A 27,304-nucleotide genomic window follows, 5' to 3' on the forward strand; every position below is an offset into this window, starting at 1 on the left:
CAATGTTGAGTCACGTGGCTTCTCTCCCATAACATTCCTGCTACCCGTTCACCTGCCAACCCCTCAGCAGCACCAGTAGAGTTGATCTTGAGCAGCAGCTGACACTGACATTGTTTTATGACTTAAGCAAAATTTGTCATTGTTACATACAGCAGCATGGAAAAAGGGTGATGAAAAGTCTACTCAGTGAAGGGACCATCAGTGGTGTTGCTGAGTGAACTTGTTGATTGCTCCAAGAAGAAAGAACATAATCATAGGCTGGTCCCTCCTCTCTACATAGAATGCAGAGGCATAGGATGGACCAAGCTAAATGGTAAGATGTCGAGCTGCTGCAATCTCAGTCTTAGCATTGAGTCTGTTGACACAGATGCTGAGATGCTGTGGTAGAGATTCAGATAGTGAACATTGCTGATTTCATGGCACTAAAAGATGCTGTGGCTGCCTACACTGCCGTAGTACTGAAGAAGAAGAAGAAGAAGAAGAAGAAGAAGCCACCAAAAAAGTGTGAGATGATGGCCAAGGTGCTCCTCCGTGGGCTGCCTTGGATCTGCAACGAGACAACAGTCAAAGAAAGGCTTCTACGTGCTGTGGTTTTGGTGATACAGCTGTCAAACTGAGTAACCATATGAACTAGAAGAGGCTGCCATTGTTTGCCACCACCATGCAAATAGCAGGTCACTTCTTCATGCTGCAGAAGTTCCAAGGCTTCCCCAAGCAAGTTGAAGCTCTACCTCCAGGCCTGGCCCCTAAGCCCCAGTGCATTATGTGTCCAGGACAGGGACATGTGGCTAAGTTTTGCCACAGTGTCCTGACATGCATCAAGATGGGCCACAAGTCACAAACTGGCATGGCTGCCCGGCCTTCTCTGGTCAGTGCAACCAAGTGGTGAACAGATGACAGCAGCTTCCACTTACTGTGAATGGCCGGGGAACCAGAGACCAAGAATATGCCTTTAGAAGTTAACAGCACTCACTGCTTTGAGGAGTGGAAAATATGCATGGAGTGACATAAGGATAATGGAGGGCAGTATATTGTAAGGGATAATGTCAAGTCATGAAGAAGAAAAAATACAGAATGTCTTATACCTAATCCTGCTATTTATGAAAAGGATAGTTGCTACTCACCATATAGCAGACGTGCTGAGTCACAGATAGATGTGCCTATCTGCAACTCAGCATCTCTGCTATATGGTGAGTAGCAACCATCCTTTTCAGAATGTTGTTACAGTCCACCCTGCATTTTCCATTGTTTAATCCAGCTATTTTATAGTCAAACATTGTGCTCAGCAGGACAGATTAAATGGAGACTGAGAGGTGAGGCATCTTTTGCACTACACTTTGCTTCCAAATTTTCTTGCAGTAAAAGATATAACTGTCTGTAAGTTTGTAAACAAAATACAAATCAGTCTATAATCCATTGAATAAAATTATTAAGTGATAGCTAAAAACATAGATTTCCTCATGGCTTTGGGATGGATCCATATCAAATCCTATCTGCAAGCAGGAAATTATATATGAGATGATTAGAATATTCTGTGAACACTAACATTTTGGGCACAAAAGACAATGCAAATAGGAACAACATGAAATCCTGCTATGCAAAGTTGTGTAAAAGTGATAATGTCAGATTTGGGAAAAGCACTATAGTTCAGAATAATGTCAATGAATATTACACTCACTTACTGACTGTGTCATTTCTAATTGTACAGTGAAATAGCACAAGATTTTGTAGTCATTAATCCCATTCAGTCATCTTGAGTGCTACAACAGTTCTCATCAAGCCTACCTTCCAATGATACAGTTTAATCTGCAAATAAGCTTAGAGAGTTGCTAACACTGTTAACAAAGATTTTCTATTTAATGTAAAATGCAGCAGTATAATAATTACCTAGCAATGACTGTTCCAAAAAAGGCAACTGAAACTGGCTCTACAGGACTCAACTTATTTTGAGATATTATTTTGGGTTTTTCCTTCAGATAGTGCAGTCAATAATTTTCAGAAGTGATCAGTTTCATGTGCTTCATCAACACAAATCAATCCTTGGTAGCTGTTGTGAGCAGAAGTATTGTGTATTTATCTCCACTGCTGCTGAATGAGTGGCTTTATGAAGTCGAATGACCATGTATGGTGTGCAGGTATTTGAAGATTGTGTTTGGAACGAACAAACTTTGCCTAGAATTCTTGACTTTGACACCTGGGGTTTCAGTAAAATTGGTCTTGGAGAGGACTTCAGCAGTTACCACCACCTCCTACATCACGGTTATCAGCGACGAGAAGTGAGCAAGTATCCTGGACTTGAGGGGTGGAACTTCTACCTTTATGCACAGCAACAATGATGTGAGTACTATGCACTTGAGCTATGCTGCTTTTGGGCTGAGGACTGTTAAGTTGTACAATTTACCTTCCAAACTTGAGCATACTATCTTGCATCAGATGTTCAGGTTTTGGGAGCCCATTGTAAACATAATGGTTTGAATTAATTCAAATTACCACCTCCAAAAACAATTAGTTCGCAGCATGGGCATAGCCGGGATTTCACTTCAGGGGGGATTCAACAAAACAGATATTGTAATTACGTGGACTTGTAATAGAACACAACAAAAATCTTTTAATGCATAGATCACATTTACATAAGGAAACTGGAATATGACGATTGACTAGTTTCGATTGTAACTAACAACTATCTTCAGATAATGATCATATTATGAGGGCATGCTGAAAAGTAATCCCTCCAAATTTTATGTGTGTAAACTCCTTTTAAATAAAACTGGTGTTATTAACATTCTACACATTTGTTTGTCATATCTACATATTTATTTGTCAACATAGTCACCCTGGCAAAGAACACATGTTTCCCAACAAGAGACAAATTCTTTGATACCAGCACCATAGAATGCTTGTGCTGCTTCATCTCTGTTAAGGTGTTCTGAAAGTTTTAGAAACAGATGAAAATCAGATGGGGCCAAGCTGGGGCTATATGGAGGATGATCCATGACAATGAACTCAGGGCATCAGATTGTTGCAAACATCACAGCACTCATGTGGGGTCTGGCATTGTCATGCTGAAGGTGAAGATGCTTCATGTGTAGATGAACTCTTCAAAATTGAAACTCGATTACAGCACACTGTTTTTCATACTCCTGCATAGTTACATTACACACCATGTTACATGCTACAATTCAGAGCTCTCTGGTGGCAGAGGGCTGCAAATATGTAGACACAAAGAATAAAGATTTAGAATGTTAGTAATTTTGTTTTATTTTAAAAATTGTGAGTTTTCACATAAAATATTCAGAGGCATTACTTTTCAGCATGCCTTCATAAATGCAGGTTCAACACTAACTGTATGCACTGGTAATAAACATCATGCAGTGACATGCATTTGTGTAAGTGACATGAATAAGAAATTTGGTACTAAGTGTAATAACATAACTGAGTCTGGTTGTACACCATACTCTTATGAGACTCGGGTTGAACAAATTGCTTGTACCAGTGCAAATCACATCAATCATTAACTCGCAGTTGTATGACATTTTTTCCCTCAGTTAGCAATTCATACAGGTTATTGATTGATATGATTTGTATGGTACAACCAGTTTGTTCAGTCTGTGTCTCAAACTAGTATGGTGTATGGCAGGCTCTGTTCTGTTGTTACTGTTAGCACCAAATATTTTACTCATGTTGTTTTCTGCACTAATGCATGCCACTGCATGATGAGTATTACTGGTGCATCCAGTTTGTGTTCACCATTCTATGTGATCATGATCTGAAGATGGTTGTTTCTTGCAGCTAAAACTAACTAGCTTATTTTTCTTGTGTGAATGTGATCCAAGCATTAATAGATTTTTGTATGTTTTTTTTTATTTTATTAAATAATGAGTTAGTGAGTGGGGCAAGCATCACAATGACCATTATGAAGAGAGAAGCACATGTAAAAGAATTTACATCTTGCTCAATGCTGACAACACACACACAACTTCCACTTAGTAGGTCCACTGATCATAGGGCATATGCTATGGTATAAGTAAGGAAGTAAGTTTTGTGTTTTATGCATCTTTGACAGTTAAAGTCAACTGACATGGGCATTTGCTCAGATTTATCATTACTGGACAGGAAGGAAGCAGCATGGCCTTTGCAAGGAACTATTCTGGCATTCACCTAGTGTACACCGGGAAACTACTGAGAACTTAAATCTGGATGGCTGGCTCTGTGTTGAACCTGGATCTCCTGAATGTGAGTCTAGTACATTAGGCAATACATTACCCCTCTCAGAGCTACAGTAAAAATGACAGATTAAGATTGCAAGCCTTCATGAAAGTGCAGAATAGGAACATCTATGTCTTATTGATAGTAATGGGGTACTTATTGATAGTAATGGATATGAAATTTAGTTAACTATGTTGTAACAATGTTAGATTACTAAGATTGGCAATGGCCAGCTACTGCATGAAGTTGACATTCTTTTGCTGACCCTTGGGCTGACTGATTTCAACTATGGCTTGTAGAAGTTTTCTTGGCAGGTCTGCCCCCTTTTTCTAATTGGTGCTTGTCAGCAGAAGTCAGAAGTAATCGTGCTGTGTATGTTCTGACTAAGGTCCCTGTCAACTGTAACAATCAACTTACTAAGTGTGTTAGAACAGGATTAATACAATTACATCCTTATTACTAAAAGTAAGTGTCACAGTTGAATGTATCTACAATGTATCTTCATGAAACATTGATACTTCCACATCTTCCATGTTACATCAAAAAATGCTAGTTCTTTATCTTTTGATAAACACTTGTTTCATCACCACAAAACATGCTATATCTGAGAATTTGCCAATTTGATGAAAGTATTTCTAGAAGGACAGTTCTAGAGCATTAAAATGAGTTTTCAATAAGTAAAATAAAGTGTCAAAACACTAAACGGTTAGTAAATATCACCATTTATCAGTTTTATGGATATTGCATTCTTAATGACTCTCAATTTTTTACATTCCATCCAACATGTTTTTTCAGTATTCACTCTAGTGGTTTCATTCATTTACCAGTACAATATGTCTCTGGATTTTGTTGCTCCGCTGTCAAAAACATGCTTTCTGCCAGGTATTTTATTGACCGCTGCTGAATTTGGCAGTGGAGAAGACATGAAGTGTATACTGAACACTTTTTATTTATGTTCATCGTGGAAGCCTATGCGATATCTGAATGTTTTATTTGTGGTGAAAGTGGACTGAGAAGATCTGACATAGCGAAGGAAAAAGGCATACAAATATTTATTGAGACAATTAAGATAAGAAGGGACAGTAACATGTTGCTTCGGTGAACTTAAGGCTTACTGCTGTTGTTGTTCACAAGAAGTGCAGAAGGATCATTATGCTAAAAAGGGTATGGTGGAAAATGAGTCCCACATTTATCAATCATCATTTCAAAAACTTTATCTTGAAACAAACTGTTTATTTTGTGGGGAAGATGCACACAGATAGGATTATAAGCACATGAAAAACAATAAACATAACTTTTTTGCACTCATCTATCGATCTTGGTTTTTGAGATATTTAATTTTGAAATCAGAAGCTCCTTCGCTAGACAGCCTGTACAAAAAAAATTCATAAGTAAATAGTAAGAAGTAACAACAGAGTGGGCTTCCAGGAATGAGTGTCTCAAGTAAAATTTCGTGTAGGACAAATTGAAGACCATCTTGTTGTTGAAGATAAATACAATGGTAATTGTGCAGAAGGATTTTTCAAATATGATGTTGCAGTTCACAGTAGCATTGGACAACCAAAAGCACATGAGGCATCTGCCTGGGCAAATTTCATTTTTGAGCATTTGAAGCAAATGAAGGAGTATGACAGTTCACACTCTACAATACTCTGAAAATTATATTGGATACTTCCTAAAGATGAAGATGAAACAAAAATGACTGTTCTAAAAGTTCTATGAAGATTTGTTATTCATTGGAAAAGTAAATCACCTTAAGAAAATTGTATGTGCTTTCAAAACACAGGCTATTCCACCTTAATGAACATGCAGTATGAGGCCAGAAGCGAAGCCCAAAAAGAAGGAACAGAACTGAATGGTTGAAACCACTGCTGTAATTATTGAGGCCATTATATCATGAGTTTATGAAGTGGAGATGTATCTCCCTTCAGACATGTTCTTAGATAAAGTTGAAAGTGGCATCCAAAGTCACTGAAATAATTTTTTTGGGTGATCATTTGTCCAAAAAAGAAAGAAGACCATTCAAAATTAAAGATCACAGCCAACTGCAGGCACACTCTGTTATTTCAGCTGCAAGACTGAGATACTTTGTTGTTAATACACAACTAGGTCTTGAGAAAATGGTACATAAAAAAATATTTTACATATACAGAAAACCCACAACAACAACTGACATTATCTTAAATGCAACCTCAAACTACCTGCAGAACCACTAATAAGCAGCAGTCAAATACATGTTAAACAGGCTGAACAGGAATCCCCTAATCATTTCTGATTATCAGAAAGAGCTAGCCATTATAAAACAAGTAGCATTAAAATGGACACAAAGAAACAATGGTAGATAAACTAAACAAAAAAATAAAGAGATAAATAATGGAAAAACTAACTAAACCACACTGACTCATACTACTTGCACCACAACAAACAAGGGCATACAATGACCTACCATAACAAATTCACACATAAAATAGGTAACATATTCAAAAAATAAGGCATAAACATTGCTTACAAAACAAACAACTCAATACAAAAGCACATCCCAAATTTGAAATCAAAGCCAGACAGATACGAACAATCTGGTATCTATCAGCTCAGTTGCAGAGACTGTGAAAAGATTCTTCACCCCCTCCCACACTCCCATAACCCCCCACCCCACTCACAATTTAATTTCATTCCTTGCTCCTCACCGTCTTCTCTAACTCACACTCCATCACACTGCTATACACTTACATCTGCTCATCAAGGTTTCTCCCTCCCCTACACTAGAAAAAAATCGCCCAATCGCTATTCCTTCCCTACTCTTACATACTATATAAATAAACAGAAACATAATTAAATATAATTACACACATACTATAACCTAATAAAAAAAAGGTTGTAGGTCAAAGACAAAGTAGTGGAAAGGTTATGTTGGCAACATTACAAAACACAAACCACAACATATACCTAGGAGTAAAAAAACAAACAGAATACAGTGTGGTGCATAAAAGTATGTTGTGAAAAACGTAAGAAATGCATAGTGCTGCAGAACAACGTAAAATTAGACCAAAATTATCAGTGTCTAACACAGCAAATCAATGATGAGCTAGCAGAAGGCATTTTCCAATGTAAGCAAGAAATCAAGAGAAAATCACTGTAAGTAAAAATCAACATATTCTTAATGAACTTTTTTTTATCTAAAAGCAAATCAAAATGTAAATAACTTAAATACAGACCACTGAGAGTGCTTTACTTTAATAAATTGAAACACGGCTGGTGAAAAAAATCATGCATTTTTGATATTGCAATGACAGAACAAAAATACCCTCAAGAACGGATTAACAGATCATGTAGATGTGCTATCAGCTTTTGAATTAACTATATAATGACAACAGACAGATTGATGTATCCAGTATGCAAAAAAACAGTAGAAACACTCTACACAATTCCTTTATCCAGTTTTCGTTCAACAATTTGGACATCCATTTGACAAAATTAAAAATAAACATACCAAAAGACATGTAAACAAATTTTTGTCCTTTGTTTAATGTTATTCTGTTAATTTTATTGTTTCCAAAATTGTTATATTGATGCATGTGATATCAATTAAAAAAATAAATGGCAATACTTATTTTACAGTTACGTTTCTCTTTCTTAAATGTTTTGAAAACCCCTTTGATGCTTTACTACTTTCTCTTATAAAATTTTGCATCAAGCTAGTCACGTATCTCATATGGCATGTATTGTATGAAGGGCTTATTTCAATAGTGGTACAAGTCCATTTTTGTTCATTCTGAGATACAGGGTCCTAAAGTTAAATGAGCACTGAAAAGGCTGCAGTTGAGATACCAGAAATATTCAAGCGTATGGCTTCTTGCTAGAGATGAACCTTTCTTTCTGTTTGTTTCAAATATTCATTTCAGAAACGCATCAAAGACAGAAACGTGGAGGTAATGGAAAAAAAAAAAAAAAAAAAAAAAAAAAAAAAAAAAAAAAAAGATGGATTGTAATATTTCACACACTAGCCATTTCTCTTGCATAATAATAATTAATATACACATATAAAAGACACTCACCATTATAATAACAATAATTTCTGCAGTTTCAAGGAAGCATAACAAAGACAGTAGTTCTGAGCTGCTGTCGTGTGAACAAATGATTTTTTACTGTGTCCAGCCTCAACAACGGGTGACAATTAGTATGTATCTGAGTGGTGTGTGTATTGTCAGATATGTCCAACACAACAGATATCACATAAATCTACACATTTTTGCAAAAGGAGATAACAGCTCCTCAATGTTTGTTGCAGTGCAGATGCATGAACATTTTCCGAAATCCTGAGGGAATCAGAAATTGTGAGCAGAGAGTTTAATGGATGAGAGATGCTGCATTGTAGCATGTGATAAGTTAGAAATTTGATTCAATCAGGGATCATGTCTAGATGGCCAAAGCATTTAAGCAGCTGCTCATGAGAAGTGGTACATCTACGTTTGAGTTCTGGTACAGCGCAAATTTTCACCACTGCATAGCCCAATGCCATGTGTAGCTAGCCGTCATGATTTCCCACCCATACTTCTTTTCATTTACTTTCTATTCCTATATCTCATGTTTACATGTGACAATTAGGGTAGCCCTCATGCAGGGACAATGCTACCTGGACTTTATTTGACTCCATACTAACCACATTGCTTTAAGGCTCAAAAAGAGAACACGGCAAGTGGTATAACCCAATTTCACAGAAAGTTTGCTCATTGGAAGAGGAGTCACAATATGTGAACACGTATCCTGGCTTATCCATAGATACTCAACTGTTCATGAGAAAATAATGGTCAAAGCTTTTGATGAAATTTAGATGCCCTTAAGGACACAATAATCGCAGCTGAAATGGTGGCACAGTGCCTGGGATTGTGGCTTCTAACATTTGTGCTTATGTTTGAAAGTCGATTATTGTTTTTATTTTTTTTATTTTATTTATCTACTCATGTCCATAGAAGGTTACTACACAAAAGTGTCTTATCAAGTTAGGAGATACAAGCGCATTACATTAATTGCAAAATCACAATTTGGTTTCACAATAAGGGATATACATTGTTGTTCATGAAAAATGCAGTCTTCATTAAGATTATGTTTTGTATCTGACTGGCCAGTGCAGTACTATGTGAAAGGCTGGAATCTCTTAATATTTAAGTAGAGAATCAATATAACCCATTTAGCTTACCACACCAAGCAAAAATATTTTGGTTAGACTAAATGGATCCTAAAATGTCAGAGCAATTCTAATACCATTATTCTGTTGGCTACAACACTTAGAATAACAATGTGTGCAAAGTGGACAATAACACTGCAGGGAGGAATATCTTTGAAATGAAATCTGCGGCAACTAATAAAAGGGATATAATGTGTTTTTTATAGATTTAAAGTGACAAACAACATATAGAGCCCTTGCAGTGCGAAAAATAAATTTATTTTTGACTGAATACCAAAAAAATGGGCCATACAACTTGAACAAACCATACACTATTGATCTGGTGATTGTAATTTAATTGTTTCAAAGTGTTATATGAAAAAGTTAACACAATGAGTTGCCAGTTTGTTTCCTGTAACTGCAATCTTACCTCTTTTTGTCTGTCCTTCAAATGAGAACGGTTAGCGACTAAAAAATTCATTAAAAATTCAGTTATCTATTCACAGACAGGTGGCTCTGACCAAAGGAAGTGTTTAGCAACTGGCAGGCTATATACAAGTGGTAGTCATGAAGTTTTAATAACAACCTAAAAAAAGGTTACATGATAATTTTTCAGTTTGTTAGCCGCTACATGTCTGTATAATTCTGGAACACAATGAACCTACCATGCTAATGCCACAGTACCACTGCACACCATAGAGGAGCCAACAGAAAATAGCACAGCATATTGATGAAGTGGAATATTGTTACAGTAATTCAATATCAGCAGCAGTGAAAATGATGCAGGAATCCAGAAGACTTAATTATTAATGTGCTGTGGCATTTTGCTTTGGATCCTCTATTGGCACTCTCTGAGATGCAAGTATTTCAACATTTACCAGAAGTGCAGACATGCACCTACAGCAGGGAGAGAGAGAGAGAGAGAGAGTGAGGGGGGGGGGGGGAAGAGGGAGGGAGGAAGGGAGAAAGAGAAACATTGAGGGGGCCAGGGAGAGAGAGGGGGGGGGGGGGGAGAAGAAACTTCCTTTTTTACTTTATTTTATTATTCCCTTTTTTCAAGGTGATAGTTAAATCTTTTAACGACTCCTCATACTTGGCACATGCACGGAAGAAAAAATGAAGAAATATGTAAGTTTGCTATCCCATCACTTATAGACCCATTACAATCAGACCACAAGTGGTGTGTGAATTGCACATGACACAGACACTGGTTTTTTCAAAGGGACAATATCAACATTTCCCTAAAGTTAGTTTTACTTAAATCAGGATAACAAAGTGACTGACATTTTCAAAATTACAGAGTAGTAACATGAACAAAACTGAGCATCCAGGTGTGTGATGGGGTGATACTATACGTTTGCTTTAATCAATGGACATGATAATGCTGTGACAGCAACAGTTGTGTTGTTATTCTTAATATATAAGAATGAATGTGATTTGCAGGACTGTGATAGTCACATCATTTTCAGTGCACTTTTCCTGCTAGCTTACGCTGAGTAAAACAGTGGAAAATCCATGATGATATGTAACAATATTATGAGAAGGAAAGTTGCAACTCACCATATAGCATAGATGCTGAGTCACAGATAGGCACAACAAAAAGACTTTCACAACCATTAAGGTCTTCTTCAACAATAGACACACATACTCAGACAAACTCATGCAAATGAAACTCACACACACAACTGTTGACTAAGTATTGTTATGTTGAGTAAATATGTCACAGAGGGAAACAAAGACCATTTTAAAAACCAATTACAAGAGTTATGTTATTGGCTTCAAGAATCATACTCAGTTGTCTGATTCATCAGGAATCTGAAATAAGAAAACAATATGACAAAGATTAAAAGAATAAAAGGCATTACTAGGATCAATCTATGATGGGCTGTTCTTGTGGTAGGAATCCCATAAACAATCAGCAGTGAGTCTGTTACTCTCTCCTACATATAAGGAAGAAAGAAAAATCACAGTTTATCATCCTGTTGATGATGGGGTCATTAGAAACTGAGCACATGCTCGGACAGGAATGGAAATCAGTTCTGTCCTTTTCAAAGGAATTTTATCAGCATTTTCCTTAAATGATTTAGGGGAACCACAAAAACTTAAATCTCAATTTCCAGGCATGAATTTGAACTGCTATAATTCCAAATGCAAACCCAGTGTCTCACTACCGTGTCACCTCACTTGAAAACTTAAATCTGGATGATCAGATGGGGATCTGAAACTTGCTTCTTGCAAATGGGAGACCAATATCCCAAAACCACTGTGTCACTACACTTCATGGTGTATGGCAAGATGGTGTCAATAAAGATGAAAGGCTGTAACACAGAAGTAGCAAAGGGAAGGCTTTGACAAGTATAGTTTAATTTAGATGTAAAACTATGAGTAAATCCTTTTTCAAGTATAAGTGTATTTAAGAAAAGGCAAATATATGGAGTAATGAAAAAGAGCCATTACGAAACTACAGAATAAACTACAGAATTAAGAAAAACAGTAAGAAAAGAAGAGGGCCACATACAGAATATGAGTAAATGCAGAAAAAGAACAAATAATAGAAAAAACAAAAATCAAATGAGAAAAATAGAAAATGACAGAAGTACAAGGTGTATAGCTTTGCTTCTGCCATTTGCCAACAGGTGCCAACAATGGTAAGTAGCAGTCGAAAGAAACAGATCGCAGATGTCAGGCAGTTAGCTTGGACCTTGGTCAACATAACCTCATTCAAACATTAGTCAAATTGTGTCTGCATCATAAAGTTGTTCTCGACTGAAAATGTCAGTTTACAAGTCTAATTCTCGTCATTTGTGGGAGGTGTTACTGTTTTTTTCAATATGAAGGAAACAGCGGCTGAGTCTCATCGAATGCTCTCAAGTATGTATGGTAAGGATGCTATTAGTGAAAGAATGTGTCGTAAGTGGTTTCAATGCTTCAAAAATGGTGATTTTAATGTTGTAGACCGGCACAGTGGTGGAAGAGAGAATGTTTTCAAAGATGCAGAATTGGAGACATAGCTGAGTGAAGACTCGCGTCAAACTCAAGAAGAAATGACATGATTAGTGGGAGTGACACAGCAAGCCATTTCAAAATCTCTCAAGGCCATGGGCATGATTCAGAAAGAAGAAACCTGGGTCCTGTGTGAGCTGAAACCAAGAGACGTTGAACGGTGTTTGTGAACAATTGTTTCAGAGGCAGAAACGGAAGGGATTTCTTAATCGCATTGTGACCAGGGACAAAAAATGGGTTCATTATGATAACCTTAAATGCAAAAAAAACATGGGGATATCCCACCCATGCTTCTACGTCGATGGCCAAACCAAATATTCCTGGCTCCAAGATCTTGCTCTGCATTTGGTGGGACCAGCTCGGCGTTGTGTACTATGAGGTGTTAAAACCAAGTGAAACAATCACAGGTGCTCATTATTGAATGCAATTAATGTGTTTGAGCAGAGCATTAAAAGACAACTGGCTGCAATACAGCGAGAGGCATGATAAAGTGATTTTGCAGCATGACAACGCTCGACCCCATGTTGCAAAACTGGTCAAAATGTACTTGGAAACATTAAAATGGGAAGTCCTACCCCACCCGCTGTATTCTCCAGACATTGCTCCCTCTGACTATCACCTGTTTAAATCAATGGCCCATGGCCTGACCGACCAACACTTCCAATCTCATGAAGAAGTCACAAATTGGATCGATTTGTGGATCACTTCAAAAGATGAACTTCTTCGAGAAAGTAATGGCCAGTGATGGAAAATACTTTGAATGATACATGTGTAACCAATTTGTTTTATTAGAGCCTCAAATGTTGGGGAAAAAATGGCAGAAGCAAAGTTGTTCACCTTGTAAATAAAGGTAGAAAATAAGTACTCTTTCTCTCTGCAGAGGAGTGTACATTGTTTTGAACTTATTCTCAGATTAAAACTGTGTCTTGGGCCAGGGCTCAAACCTGGGACCTGAGCTTTTGCAAATAATTCTGAACCATCCAGGCATGGCTGCTGTATATCTTACTGGACAAGTTTGGATCACTCAGTTGATGGAAAAAATGGAAATGAGCGTTTGGCGTCAGTGGCCGGGAGGCCCCTCGCGGGGCAGGTCCGGCCGCCTTGGCGCAGGTCTTATTACATTCGGCGCCACATTGGGCGACCTGCACGCCGGATGGGGATGAAATGATGATGAACACAACACAACACCCAGTCCCTGAGCGGAGAAAATCTCCGACCCAGCCGGGAATCGAACCCGGGCCCGGAGGACGGCAATCCGTCACGCTGACCACTCAGCTACTGGGGCGGACTCAGTTGATAATAGTATTGCTTACAAAAGGCAAGGTTCTGGATTTGAGTCCTGCTCCTGCAAATATTTTCAATATGCAAGTTTCAAGTAACAGCAGATCAATGCAAGTAAAGTCCAGAGATTCAATGTAAATAAAGTAGAAATCTTAACAGTTTTGACATTCTGGTGTAGGAAAGTAGAATAACACTCTTGTATTGCAGAGTATGTTGTACAGTTTTGTACTTCACATCATCTGTGACTATGCCCATTAATTTCTACAGAGTGGTGATGGCCTTCAATCCAGGACACATCTGAATCCATATATCTGTCTTCAGTCTTTGACACTGTGCAGCAGCTTTAGTGTTTTTACCAGCCAGTGGGGCATTTGAACATGCCTGTAATAAACTGTTGATCAGCTGCTATGGAATATATTGTCTTTGGTAAAACTTAGGATAGTGACATTAGTCAAATAACTGCACACATGGAGGCTTTTACGCAGTCATTCTTCCTGCAGTCCATATTGTGACTGAAATGTGAAAAACCCTAATATGTCATATCATGCACTTCACTGTAGGTTACTGAATACATGTAGATGTACAAGCTGAAACCATTTTCCCTGAAACCCAAACAATCCTAATATGAGTAGTGTATTAATATGCAATAATAAGCATTTCTGTAGCAATAAAGGTATTCTCATTTTTTACATAAACTTAGTGTGCTATGATTTTCCCCATTGGTAGCATGATAAAGTTGAAGTGCCAGTAGTATTATGGTTGGTGTCAGTAATGGTAAATAATTTGGTAAGAGAATCCAGTTTTAGGACTGTTTTAGCCCAAAAACTTATATCTATGCAGTCATGGGAAAAATGATATGCATGTTTAGAAAAAGCTTGCTTGCACTGCACACATGACTTTAGTTTCCAAAAAATTTCTTACCCTCTTTTACATTGTTTTAGGATTAGTTGATAAAGCAGTTTGAGTCTGTGGAATTTGGTTGCATTGTTATGGGACAGTCTGGGTTTAACCAGCAACAGACATGACTCCAAGCTTTGGAACTGTTTATTGCACATTTATTAGTATATGATGTAGCCAGGGATTTAGTTAGACTCCATGTTGGGCACTATTTATGAAGTAATGGAGTTTGCTCAAGCCAAGACTCATTTTTAGTGAATGATTTTAAGTTATAATTCCACTTAAGGGAGACATTAAAAGAAAGTAACTCCACAATCATTTCCATTGGCATCCACATCATCTTTTGGGTGCTAATGACCATAGCAGTTTTGCGCCCTAAAACCACAACCAAAAAAAAAAAACCACATCATCTTCTGCAATATGATGTCATTTGGATATGGTAAGGAGGGTTTGGGGAGGGCACAATGCTCCCACAGCTGTTGTCAGCTTTCCAGAGCTTGAAGCTGCTACTTCTCATTCAAGGAACAGAGGCTGAATGCATCTGTTCCTGTCCTACCACCAAGGAAAACTCCCTGCAGTACCTTCATGTGGCAGGCAGACACCCTGACCTCTTGGCTACAGAGGCAGACCCGAGTGTGGCTTTTGCAAGGTAATAATAAATAAAGGGATTAGGGATATCAAGTCCTGAAATGAAACTAGAGTTTATTTTCACAGTATGTTATGTTTGGGCCACAGCTATGAAGTTCAGGTACCCTTTATGAAAAAGTTAATGTATCTCCACCCTATGATTAAAATGATAAAACAATAATAATATGCTCATTATATTAGTGAAAACTCTCTGAACTGCTTCCAGGGTCATTAGTTATTGTTACTCTGAGACAAACAGAACACTGGGATGTGGAATGCTGGAGTGTGTGTTGTTTAGCCATCTCTCAGCACCACAGCTTGTGTGCAGGAGTCAGCTGCGATTTCCTAAGTGGCTGCATGATGTGGTCCACAGTGTCTATAGCCTTGGCAGAGACAGATTTCTGGCATTAGTGCAAATGTCTCCCTCTGACTGTCACTGTGCAGCAAATCAAATTCTTGAATGTTGTGTGAACTGTCGTAAAGTCCCTTCCATGAAGGCTCGCATTGAAGAGTCTACCCTCAAATTTTGCAGTGAAATCTATCACACAAAGTGAATCTCTCCCCTTGCACTCTGCAAAGTTTTCAGCAGGTGTGTTCATACATCTGATGAGTCATCTCAGGATCTGCTTCTGGTTAACTGTTTCATTTTGCAATGGTTTTCACAGATATTTCATAATGTCCTCTTTTCGTGCACTAAGATCACTCATACACTTGCCAGGAAAGTTTTACTGTGAAAGCATTCTTTTCTTGTGCCAAGTAGTATTTTTTCAGATACCTAAAAATTCTGTGACCAGCGAATATGTCATTTTGACAGCTTGGTCTTTGAGAACTGCCTTTTGCCTCCAAACTGTATGTGATCCTACAGCTAGCTATAACACGTACTAGCACATCTCAGTCCCATCCGCCAATGGCTCTTTGAGTCCCTCCTGTGGTGTGGTAACTTTCTCATCCTCTCTGTCTGTGGCTTTCATTGAACATCTCCAGACTCCTAACAGCTATCAGCAGCTAAGGTGAGCTGTGCCTGGGATAGTACTGTGGGGAAACAAAGCTTTCTCCCTCTGTCCCTGTACAACAGGCATCCTACTTCGTGGGCAATAGGTGTCTCATTTGTCTCTTCACTATAATGTCCTGTCATTAGCAGCACTTGGATTTTGTTAATTGTTTAAAAATTTGAATGTTTTCTATTTCACATTTCTAACCCTATATGAGGTACACAAAAACAGTACACCAGTTGATAACCTTCTGAGACAGACACTTTTTCCTGTACTACTTCAGATTTCTTTGATAATATATTCATTACCTCTTATTTTGTTGTCAGAGAATTTGTTAGATTGCGTCCTAGTATGCATTTTATGCGCGTGTAACATTTCAACAGTTCTGTGTTATTTCTACACTTCAGATTTACCTTATCTTATTTACCACAATACCAGTGTTTGCAGATGGAGCATAAACCAACTCTTATGCCTTTTTTGGAGCACATATTACATACAAAATGACCATATATTAACAAAATAAAATTATATGTTTTTAGAACTGTCTTATCTGGTTCCACCTAGCATACATCATGTGTAATTAATTCAAGTGAAAAATAAGCAAAGGCAATATATCCAGAATAAGATTTTCACTCTGCAGCGGAGTGTGCGCTGATATGAAACTTCCTGGCAGATTAAAACTGTGTGCCCGACCGAGACTCGAACTCGGGACCTTGCCTTTAGCGGGCAAGTGCTCTACCATCTGAGCTACCGAAGGTTCGCAGAAGAGCTTCTGTAAAGTTTGGAAGGTAGGAGACGAGATACTGGCAGAAGTAAAGCTGTGAGTACCGGGTGTGAGTCGTGCTTCGGTAGCTCAGATGGTAGAGCACTTCCCTACGAAAGGCAAAGGTCCCGAGTTCGAGTCTCAGTCGGGCACACAGTTTTAATCTGCCAGGAATTTTCAAAGGCAATATAACTACACAACAAATAATGATGAAATGTAGTGCAGGACCATTCATATTAAGCTTCTTACAGTTATCATGGCACCAAAACTTGTTAACCTATGATTTACTTCTTATACTTTATGTATTAAACTAACACCTCTTTGGAGTATCTTGAACTGAGTTTGTACTTACCATCACACAGTTGTGAAGATATGTTATATTTGTAACCAACAGGGCATCTTCCCAAATTCATATCACTACCATCATCACCTATACCATCCCCTGTAAATGAGATCATCATAAATGAAGAGAAATTTCAAGAAAATCCTAAAATGAGATAGTTCACAAGTATTAATTAATCCTGCTAGAAAAGTTTGGTTCCAAACAAGTAATATATAAAGACAAGGAAAATATTTTTCAGTTATCACAATTTTTTAAAACTATTAAATTTGTGTTCATTCACATCTGAAAACAAGATTTATTTTTTCTCTTGAAGCATTTATTGCCAATGAAAAAGCATGTAAAGATAGTGAACAATATTATAAAAAAGGATAGTTGCTACTCACCAAATAGCAGAGACACTGAGTAGCAGATAGGCACAACAAAAGACTGTCACAATAAAAGCTTTTGGCCAACAAGGCCTTTGTCAAAAATAGATGACACACACACACACACACACACACACACACACACATGACTGCAATCTCCGTCAGCTGAAGCCTCAGTTATTGAAGATTTATAAGATGTATAAGAAGTCTTCCCCAAACTTCAATAGTTAAAATATGGGCAAATGAACTATATCATTGACATGCTTTCTTGAATATGACCCATATGGTGTCAGTCACAAAACTGCAATCACAGATGATAACACCAAGAATGTCAGTACTAAGAAAATGGATGATCAAGGAATAAAAGCGTATAAAATAGCTACCACCTCAGGCAAATTGGAAGAAATAATGCAGCACACTTTTGTAGAAGAATAGGCCATGCAAAGGCTTCCCACAAGATGAGTATCATATTTGTTGATGCTAGTCAACAGTTTGAACTGGTTTGGAATGAACCCAACTGACTTTATACAATGATTGACTACTGTGGGTGACACATGGGTTCAACACAGCATGCCAGAAATTAAACACTTATAAAAACAGAGGATAGAAGCCACTGATGTTGCATTTAAAAAGCTAATTCCATCAAGTGGATTGACTATGACTAATATTTACTGGAATATAAAATGAGTTGTTATGTCTATTGCAGCACAACATTTAGAATAACTGGTAAATACCATAATGGGGTCAACAAAGGACAGACATTGCTATCTCTGAACCTGGGTGCACACTAACTATACAAATACTTTGCAAGAAACTGTAATAAATGATTTCCCATGGGAAACAGTCAGAAGTTTTATTAATAATGACTAGCAGCTAAAGGTGATCTTCTTTGGAGGGTCTGATCTGTCAATAGGCTGTTTTTGATAATTCACTTCCAGGCAATGTAAGAGAAAAGCAACTTTTGTCCAAGTTATTTAGGTTTGACATACTGCTTGGGACTAACCAATACCCTCTGAACAAATGACACATAAAATGAAGTGTAAATATTATCTACTCATCAAAGACATTAGGACAAAGTTCACTGATCTAAACTGGGGCTAAAGGAATGATTTAGGTCCCCTGCCATGCTCCTAAGGAACATACAGGCCTATATTGGGGATGCTAATCAAGAAAAATAACAATAAATAGTGGGGTATGCTAGAAAAGCCATGCAAGCTGGTTCAAATACGTTATTCCTAAAGGCTAACAACTACAGTAAAATTTAATAAGTTACTACCTCTTAATCAAGGAAGGCCCTCACTCATGGTGGAGTCTTTGGACAGGGCAGACTACGAATGGCTTATGGCCTTTGTTCCTTGTCACTTGGTGGTAAATAGGTGGTGCAATCTAGGAATGGCGAGTGGCTGTCTGTATACTAGCTTGGTGGCAGAAGTTCCTTGGTCAGTTCTGTGTGTGATCTGGGTACAGCAGTGGAACATTCAGAAGAATAATATGTGAGGGTGGCTTTATGTGTATGGTAGAAATGTTCCACCATGCCGTTAGCTGCAAGATGGTAGCTGGTGGTATGGTTGAAACTGGAGCCACAGGTGGCTGTCAGAGATCTGAAGAGAGTTGAGGGGAACTGGTGCCCACAATCTGTAGTGATGTGTGGGCATCCAAAGCAGGACACCCAAGTCCTAACAAAGGCTGCAGCCACAGTTTCAGCTGAAGTGGTGGGGATAGGGGTGGCCTCCAGCAAGCACATAAATCTGTCAGTAATTATCAACAGATACAGTTATCCTTTGGAGGAGGGTAGTAGGTATCTGTATCAGGCTTTGTACAGCCGCAGTCAATGGAAGCACCTTGAAGAAATGCAGCTTGGGAAGGTGGCATGGAAAACACAGCAGCACTCTTCTTGTTAAACAAACCATGACAAAACACTGACTACTGTTCATGCATACTCCAGCAAAGTGTGCCAGATGATGACGGGAGCCAAGTGATGTTCTGTGGGATGAGCTGCTGAGAGCATGGCTGGGAGTTGTTGCCTCACTGAAGTGGAAGAAGAGACTGCTTGAGTGATGGTACAACAAGTGGGACATCTAGAAAGTGTGGCCATCTAAGCTCTACCTCTAGCAGAAGTGACCAGCGAAAATGTTGGGAGCTGTGGTGATACCTGGGCTGGCAAGTGCTTGGTTGATCACAGTTTTTCAGTCTGTGTAGCCCGTCGTCTATTGCTACAGCTGGTGGTGATGGAAGGAGTCACCACAGGGCTGCATAAAAGTGCACTTTTGGTACAAAAATCACTGCCAGGCCAAGATATTTTCTCACTAATTTTGTGATATTTCTTTTAGATATTGCTATAATGAGTTAATAATATGAAGGCATGTTGAAAAGTAGTGTCTTCAAATTTTTATGTGAATATTCTTAAAGCTTTTTACAACAAATTTTATTAACATTCTACATCTTCAGTCTCCATATCTACTCATCTGCAGCCATCTGCCACTAGACAACTCTGAACTGTAGCATGTAACATGATGGTGTGTAATGTAGCTATTTTGGTGCGTGTGAAACAACATGTTGTAATGTCAGTGCCAGACCACACAAAAGCACTGCAACATCTGCGACAGTCTGACGCTTTGGGTTCACTATCATCTATCAGTCTCCATACAGCATCAACGTGGCCTCATCCAATTTTCATCTGTTTGCACAACTTGAAGCATCCCTTTGAGCACCTCACTTTGATAGTAATGAAGCAGTGCAAGGAGAGGTGTGATTGTGGCTCCGTCAACAATGTCAAACATGCTCCAGTGCTGGTATCAACAATGAGGTCTCTCAGCTATTAGAATGACTGTGTTGAGAAATAAACATGTAGACTTGAAGACTAAAGATCGAGAGTGTTAATAAAATTTGTTTTAACCAAAAAAGCTTTAAGAGTGTTCACATTAAAAAATTTCAGAGGCACTAATTTTCAGCACATCCTTGTACTTCAATAAGTTAGATGCCAGCACTTTCACAGATTGATTACAAAGCTATCACAATGTACAACTTTTAAAATCTTTGTTTGTGTTTTATGTTTAGGATCTGATATTTTTGTAATTAATAGTTAACAGCATCAATCAACAGCTGAGTATTAAGTGTGCCCACTGCTGTGAAGAGTTCTCTAGTTCAGGAATTTTTTTCTTCATTGAAGTACAAGAAAGGGGTGCACACAGCCTTGTAATGCTAGTTAATAGTGTTGACTGAAAAGTCTGGGAAGCAGACACTCATCAGGAGATCCATGTGCTTACTTTCACCTCCATACTGCATCTGAATGTCATCACTGCCAGAAGATGACATGGTAGCTGTACACCAGGATGAGACTGATTGACTGAGGGGGTTATGGGACTAAATAGTGACATCATCAACCCTGCGATTCAAAAGTTACTTTTGTAAGTTAGAGGGTCCACTAAAAGTGGGCACATTCAGTCAGAAGGTTCAAGCTATAAAGCGAGAAAGTTAAAGCACACACAGCAGAAGGCATAAAGGGCAGGCCATATCTAAAACCTTGAGCAACAGAGGAATAAAAGAGCAGTATTTGCATGGGGGAGTGGCCATGGGTCCCAGACGCAGAAAAGATGAAGAAACACCCCAACAACAAAAACCCTGTCCCCACTCCAGGAGCAAAGCAAAACCTTATAACTCAAAATAAAAACAACTTTCATGTAGGAAACTGACAACCAGTTCTACCATCCATGAATTGTCTCCTAAAATTAAAGACAAGGGATCTGGAAGGCTATACTTAGTATGAAGGGCCAAAAGAAGGGGACATTCCACCAATATATGGGATACCCTCAGTCTGGCTCCACAGTTACATTAAGGTGGTTGGCTCATTACACAAGAAAAAACAATGTGTGAGCCTAGGATGACCAATGCATGGACAGAATAAGATAGTGGACTCCCTCCAAGATGAGTGGAAGGAAGAGCACCAAACTGCAGTAGTCTCTTCAATTGTGTGGAGCTTATTACTGAGAGCAGTAGCACACCAGATGTCATTCCACTTTTTGGCAAAGACGGATTTGATGTGTATCCACATATCTGCACCTGGAATCATGAGAGGGAATCGGGAGGGGGGGTAAGTATCTGCCTCTCTAGCCAAATGGTCAGCCAGTTCATTCCCTGTGATGCCCCCACATGACTTGGGACTGTAAGGAAGACAATGGAGCAGGCAGCACAGCCAAGAGCAGAGAGGAGTTCATGGACAGCAAAGACAAAATGGGTGATGAGAGTAGCATCGGTCTATAGCCTTGAAGCTACTAATTGGATTGATACATATTCAAACAGTGTGGAAGGAGGCCTGAGAAACAAAATGGAAGGCTCTCTTAATGGCTAGCAGCTCTGCTATGAACACATTACATGATCCTGGCAGTAAATGGTGTTCCATTCCAGTAGGAGACAGAAAAGTGTATCATACCTTATTTACTGTTTTAGAACCATCAGTGAAGAAGATCGTAGCACCCTGGCACTCTTCAGGCATGGAACATGCTACATTTCAGAATATGATAGGGGTAACATAGACTTTAGGACCCTGGAATAGGTGGGTCCTAATCTGTGGTCAAGGCACCATCTATGGGTTTGTGTGTGTGTGTGTGTGGGGGGGGGGGGGGGAGGGGGGGTGCATGAATAAATACACAAGGGCGCATTCTAGTGGGTGGGGATGGAGATCCTGACAGAGGAAAGTGAGATGCATTCAAACTAGCACTCCCATCCAAGAGCAGTTATTAGGAGGGAGAAATCCCATGCTTGCAAAGAGGACAGGGTACACAGGATAGTCAGGGAATTATCGAATGATGATTGTGTAAGAAACCAGGAGTTGGCTGCATCATATTTGTAAAGTGGGAATCCCTGCTTCTGCGAGGCGACTGTCGACAGGACTAGAGTGAAAGCCACCAATAGCCATACACACCCTACAATGATGAACAGGGTCAAGTAGTTTCAGAGTGGATGTAGCTGCTGAGCCATAAGCCTGACAACCATAGTCTAATCTGGTAGAAACCAGAGCATGCTAAATATGGAGAAGAGTACCATGTTCTGCACCCCAAAATGTGTGAGCCAGGAGGTGGAGAGCATTACGTTTCCACGTGCAAATAGTCTTCAAGCCATGTCAGCTTTTTACCAAAACTAAGGCCCAAGAAACAGGGCTGTACTACAACATCTAGGCACTGGTTGCCTAAATAAAGTTCTGGATCAGGGTGTACTGTGAGTTGATAGCAAAAAAACCATAGCCAGCGTTTTGGAGGAAGAAAGCTGGAAGCCATGGGAGAGGGACCACGCAGAGGCCCATCGGATGGTGTCTTGGAGCTGGTGTTTGGCATATGCTACTGAATGGGAGCTGCACCAGATGGAAAAATCATCAACATACAATACTGGAGAAATCAGAAGCCCAACAGAGGTTACAAGCCCATTGATGTCAATGAGGAAGAGTATTACATTTAACACAGATCTTCTTCTGGATCTAACGGGTGCTAAGTGAAGTGTCAACTCAAACCCAGAAGAGCCAGCAGGATAAGACCTCATGGATAAAAATAAGAAAGGGGCTGAAAAGCCTCAGTTAGGGAGGGTAACTAAAATGTGATGGCACCAAGCTGTGTCATATGCCTTATTTAGGTCAAAGAAGACTGTAAGATTGCTGTTTCCAATCTGAATAAATGGTCAGTTGTAGATCGTCCTTCCTGGAAGCCACACTGATACAGGGCCAATGGCCCTGAGATTAGAGTACCCAACATAATCAGAAGCTAACCATCCTCTCGAGCAGTTTACAAAGTATGTTGGTCAGGCTAATCGAGTGATAGCTGTCGAGAGATGTCGGGTTTTTCCCAAGCCTAAGGTCGGGATAACTATGCTGTCTCGCCATTGTGAGGGGAAGACACCTATGAGTCAAATGTGATTGAAGACCCTGAGGAGATGTTGCCTCTGGGTAGTGTCCAACTGTTGGATCATTTGGTTGAAGATGGAATCTAGGCCTGGGGCCGTGTCATGTGAAGAGGTAAGAGCCTGCAAGAATTCCCATTCAGTGAAGCGTTCATTGAAGGGTTCAGCTTCATGAGAAATGAAACAGATGGGGGGTTTGTTCATCTTACTATTTCTGCCAGAGAAAGATAGCACTATAGGAAGGGAATGCCCATACTGTTGCAAAGTATGTCGCAAAGTGTTCTGCAAGGACCGATGGATCAGTACACAGAGCACCCTGTAGGATAAAACCCTGGACAGTTGATTGTTGCTAGTGGCTCAGAAGGCTATAGGGCTTGGATCAAACCTGTGATGAAGTGGCATACATCCCCAGGGAGGAAACACAGCACTCCCAGCATTCCCTTTTACTCTGCTTAAGAAGGTAGTGATCCTTAGCACTGAGATGCTTAAATGTGATCAGGCTGGTCTGGGAATGGTGTCATTTTAATCATAACAGTGCCCATCGGTGGTCCTGGATAGTGACTGTAGATCCTGGGTCCACCACAGTACCAGCTGACAATGAGGGGGACCTGTGGGTAGGGGGATAGCAGTGCCAGTGGCATGAAGAAAAATGGCTGAGATGTCTTGCACAACTGTATCAATGAAATCTGAGAGAGAGGTGTCAAAGTACACATTTGAAGTATATAAAGGACAATTGACTCTGCAGAATTCCAACCATGTGGGCTTGTCTGCCTGGTGGCAGCAGAGGAATGATAGAATCACAATGATCCTCATGGGGTGACCAACATAGAAAAGCCAGAAGAGCAGGGAAGATGACCATGAGATTGATAGCAAAAAAGGTGCTGTGAGCAGTGCTGAAGTGGGTAGGGGAACCATCACTGAGGATACACAAATCATAGTCTGTAATAAGTTGGTCGATTAGAAGACACCTACCTGTCAAAGTGGCACTCCCCCACAGGGAATGGTGTCCACTGAAATGCCTAAGGAGGAGGTACAGGAGTGGGAGTAGCTATATTAAATGGTGACTGCTGGGGTTGTTTGCACTTGTACTGCTATTGCTTCCAGGTTGGTATGAAGTGGGATCCAGTCAATAATGACATTGGTACGAACCAAACTGCAAAGCCCTTCAGACACTATCCCACGGCCAGCACAGTCCTAACAGAACACTAGCAATGAAACTTTGGAGAGTGGTCATCGCAGAAGTGCACTTCATGAAGAGCAAGACAGAATGCAGAATAAGAGGAAACAAGTTGTTGTATTTCCAATATGTGACGGTAATATTCATTGCAATTCCAACTTATTATCATGTAGTGAGAGTCCAAATTAGACATAAAGAAGTCAAGGGGGGCCATTCACATTGTCAACGGTCATCACCAATGAAAATAGGATGACATCCATAAAAACTGTGTCAGATTTGGAATTAAGAGGAGGGGGAAACGCCGCCTCCCCCCCTCCCCTGGGATGCCCAGGAAGCCTCGTCCTTAGACTTGCGCTGCTTCTTATTCTCTCTCGGAGGGTGGGAGGAGGTGTTATCATTAAGGGAATGGATTGCAGTAATGTCCAGATTGGACAGAGAGTGAGCAGCTTTGGGCCCTCAGAGCATGGGTCCCTCGTCTGACCTGAGGCTGCAGGCTTCCGATCTTGAGAATGCCAGGGAAGGTGTTCCAAGAGGGAGCCCCATCCCTAGCAAGAGCCAGAGAAGATGATGTCTTGAATGTATGGTTTGACATTGCACCTGTATACCATTACCTTGACCTTCTTGGGCAGGGTACCCCCTCAAATGCCAGACTGAAAGCACCAGTGTCTAAACAATGATCCTTCGGGCCTCTCTGGACACACTGGATGAAATGAATGCCATGTCATTCTAGATTAGCCCCAAGTCCATCATCATACTGGAGGAGAAGGTCCCTATGAAAATTTACACCCTTTGTCATGTTGAGAGACTTTTGAGGAGTGATATTCACTGGGAAGTCTCCTAAATGGTCACAGGCATGAAGCAGTGCTGACTGATTGGCACAAATTGTCTTTATAAGGAGGAAGCCAGATCTCACCTTGCTTAAGGACTCAACTTCACCAAACTTGTTTTCAACGTGTTCCACAAAGAAAAGGGGTTTGGTGATGGCAAAAGTCTCCCTGTCTGTCCTGGTACAGACCAGGAACTGCAGAAAGGGTTTTGCCCCAAGCCAGCAGGCCTGGCTCTCCTTCCAGGGGCTAGCCAAGGGGGGAAATACCAGGTAGATAGAAACAGGAACTGAGACAAAATTATTCCTAGGAAGAGTCACGGCCGTGGAAGACCAGCCAGAGGGTTTAACATGTTTAATGTGCTAAACGTCTGCCCTGGTACCACCTGCTCTGAAAAGAGGCTCATCTTGTGGGTGTCACGCAGCCACAGCAAGGCCACCTGGCAGGACAGCCGTTGCTGGGAGTTCTGATGCCCCAAAAAGATGGGCATCCACTCCTAGGCTCAAAAGAGGTGTTCGCAATGCAGGTACTAGCAGTGTGATTCCTGTTGTGTCAGGGGCTCAGTCAGATGGTACATAACAGCCCCACCACACAGACTGGCTACTGAGCTGATGACCTAGCAAGGAGGTGAAAGGGCTATGGCAGGGAGGGAAGGGAAGGGGGAAAAGGGAGAGGGATATGGAGAGGGAGAATAGATAGAGTGGGAGAGGAACCCATGGCAAAGACAACAGAGAGGGAGTTCCTCCCCATCTGGCTCACACTACAGATTTCAGATTTGGAGATGGATGTCAAACCCACGAGGTCACCAAGAAAGAGAGGCCAAAAAGAGGAGGAAAAGCAAACAAACCAAAACTGCAAGACAAGGTGAAGTTAGGAAGATAGCCAGGCTGACATAAATAAGAACACCAAGAGAGGGAAAGGAAGGAGCAAAGGGAAAGGAATAAGGACAGGTAGGGAGAAGGAAGAGGAAGGTAAAGCAGCCCAGAAAAGAAGAAAGGCTGCAATAGCTCAGAGACTTGTGCATGCCACACATGTACCCACAAAAGAGCTGTGGGCCGCCTTGGGGGCCAGGATGAGAGAAACCCATCTATAGAGAGGCAACATTCATGAAATTAGGAAGGAGAAAACACAGCAAAATTTTTGTAGGGGAACCAATTTTGGAAAAACGGATTTAAGAATTGGGTCTTCTGTATGTCATCATGTCTGCCTTCATAGGTGGTCAGATAATGTAGATGACTCCCATGCAGGGAACCTAGATTCAAGTCCCAGTACTGCCATGGATTTTTCTTTGGTAGGAGGACTGGACCCGGTGCACTCAGCCTCGTGATGCCAACTGAGGAGCTACTTGAATGACAAGTAGTGACTCCAACCATGAGCAGACTAGTCTTCTGACCCCACACCCCTCCATAATGCATCCAAATGATGGCACTGGCTGAGGATGACATGACAGTCAGTCAGTCCTGATTCATCTTTCTGTGGCCACAGTGGAGGAGTTTTGGATTTTTGCTTTGTCTGTCATTGCCACTGTGTTTACAGAATATCTAGAAAGATAGCTTTGATCCATTACTGATTTAATATTTAGCCCAAAAGTTCTTAGGATCTTCAGTCTGGTTGGCAGACTGACTTTCACTTTCAAAGTTGTTGAAAACTTCATTATGGTTCTCTGTATACTAATCCTGGCTTTGTTCAGTTTTTGTTTGTCTATGAGACAATTTGAAGTGAAGCTCTCTTTGCTCTTGGACCAACTTTCTAACACAGATGTCAAACCACAGCAGG

General features: G+C 40.1%; 1 protein-coding gene across 2 annotated transcripts in view; it reads right to left on the reverse strand.

The window, feature by feature from the left end:
- Positions 1–27,304, reverse strand: part of LOC126183856 (fibrillin-1-like) — a 640,172-nt gene that overhangs the window by 349,570 nt on the left and 263,298 nt on the right. For both annotated transcript variants that reach the window (XM_049926146.1, XM_049926147.1), the window contains exon 8: positions 17,286–17,375. In XM_049926146.1, coding sequence (XP_049782103.1) covers positions 17,286–17,375 — 90 coding nt within the window. The remainder of the gene's footprint in view (positions 1–17,285; positions 17,376–27,304) is intronic.

Source organism: Schistocerca cancellata, chromosome 4 (genome assembly GCF_023864275.1).
Source record: "Schistocerca cancellata isolate TAMUIC-IGC-003103 chromosome 4, iqSchCanc2.1, whole genome shotgun sequence".
Classification (NCBI taxonomy): Eukaryota; Metazoa; Arthropoda; class Insecta; order Orthoptera; family Acrididae; genus Schistocerca; species Schistocerca cancellata.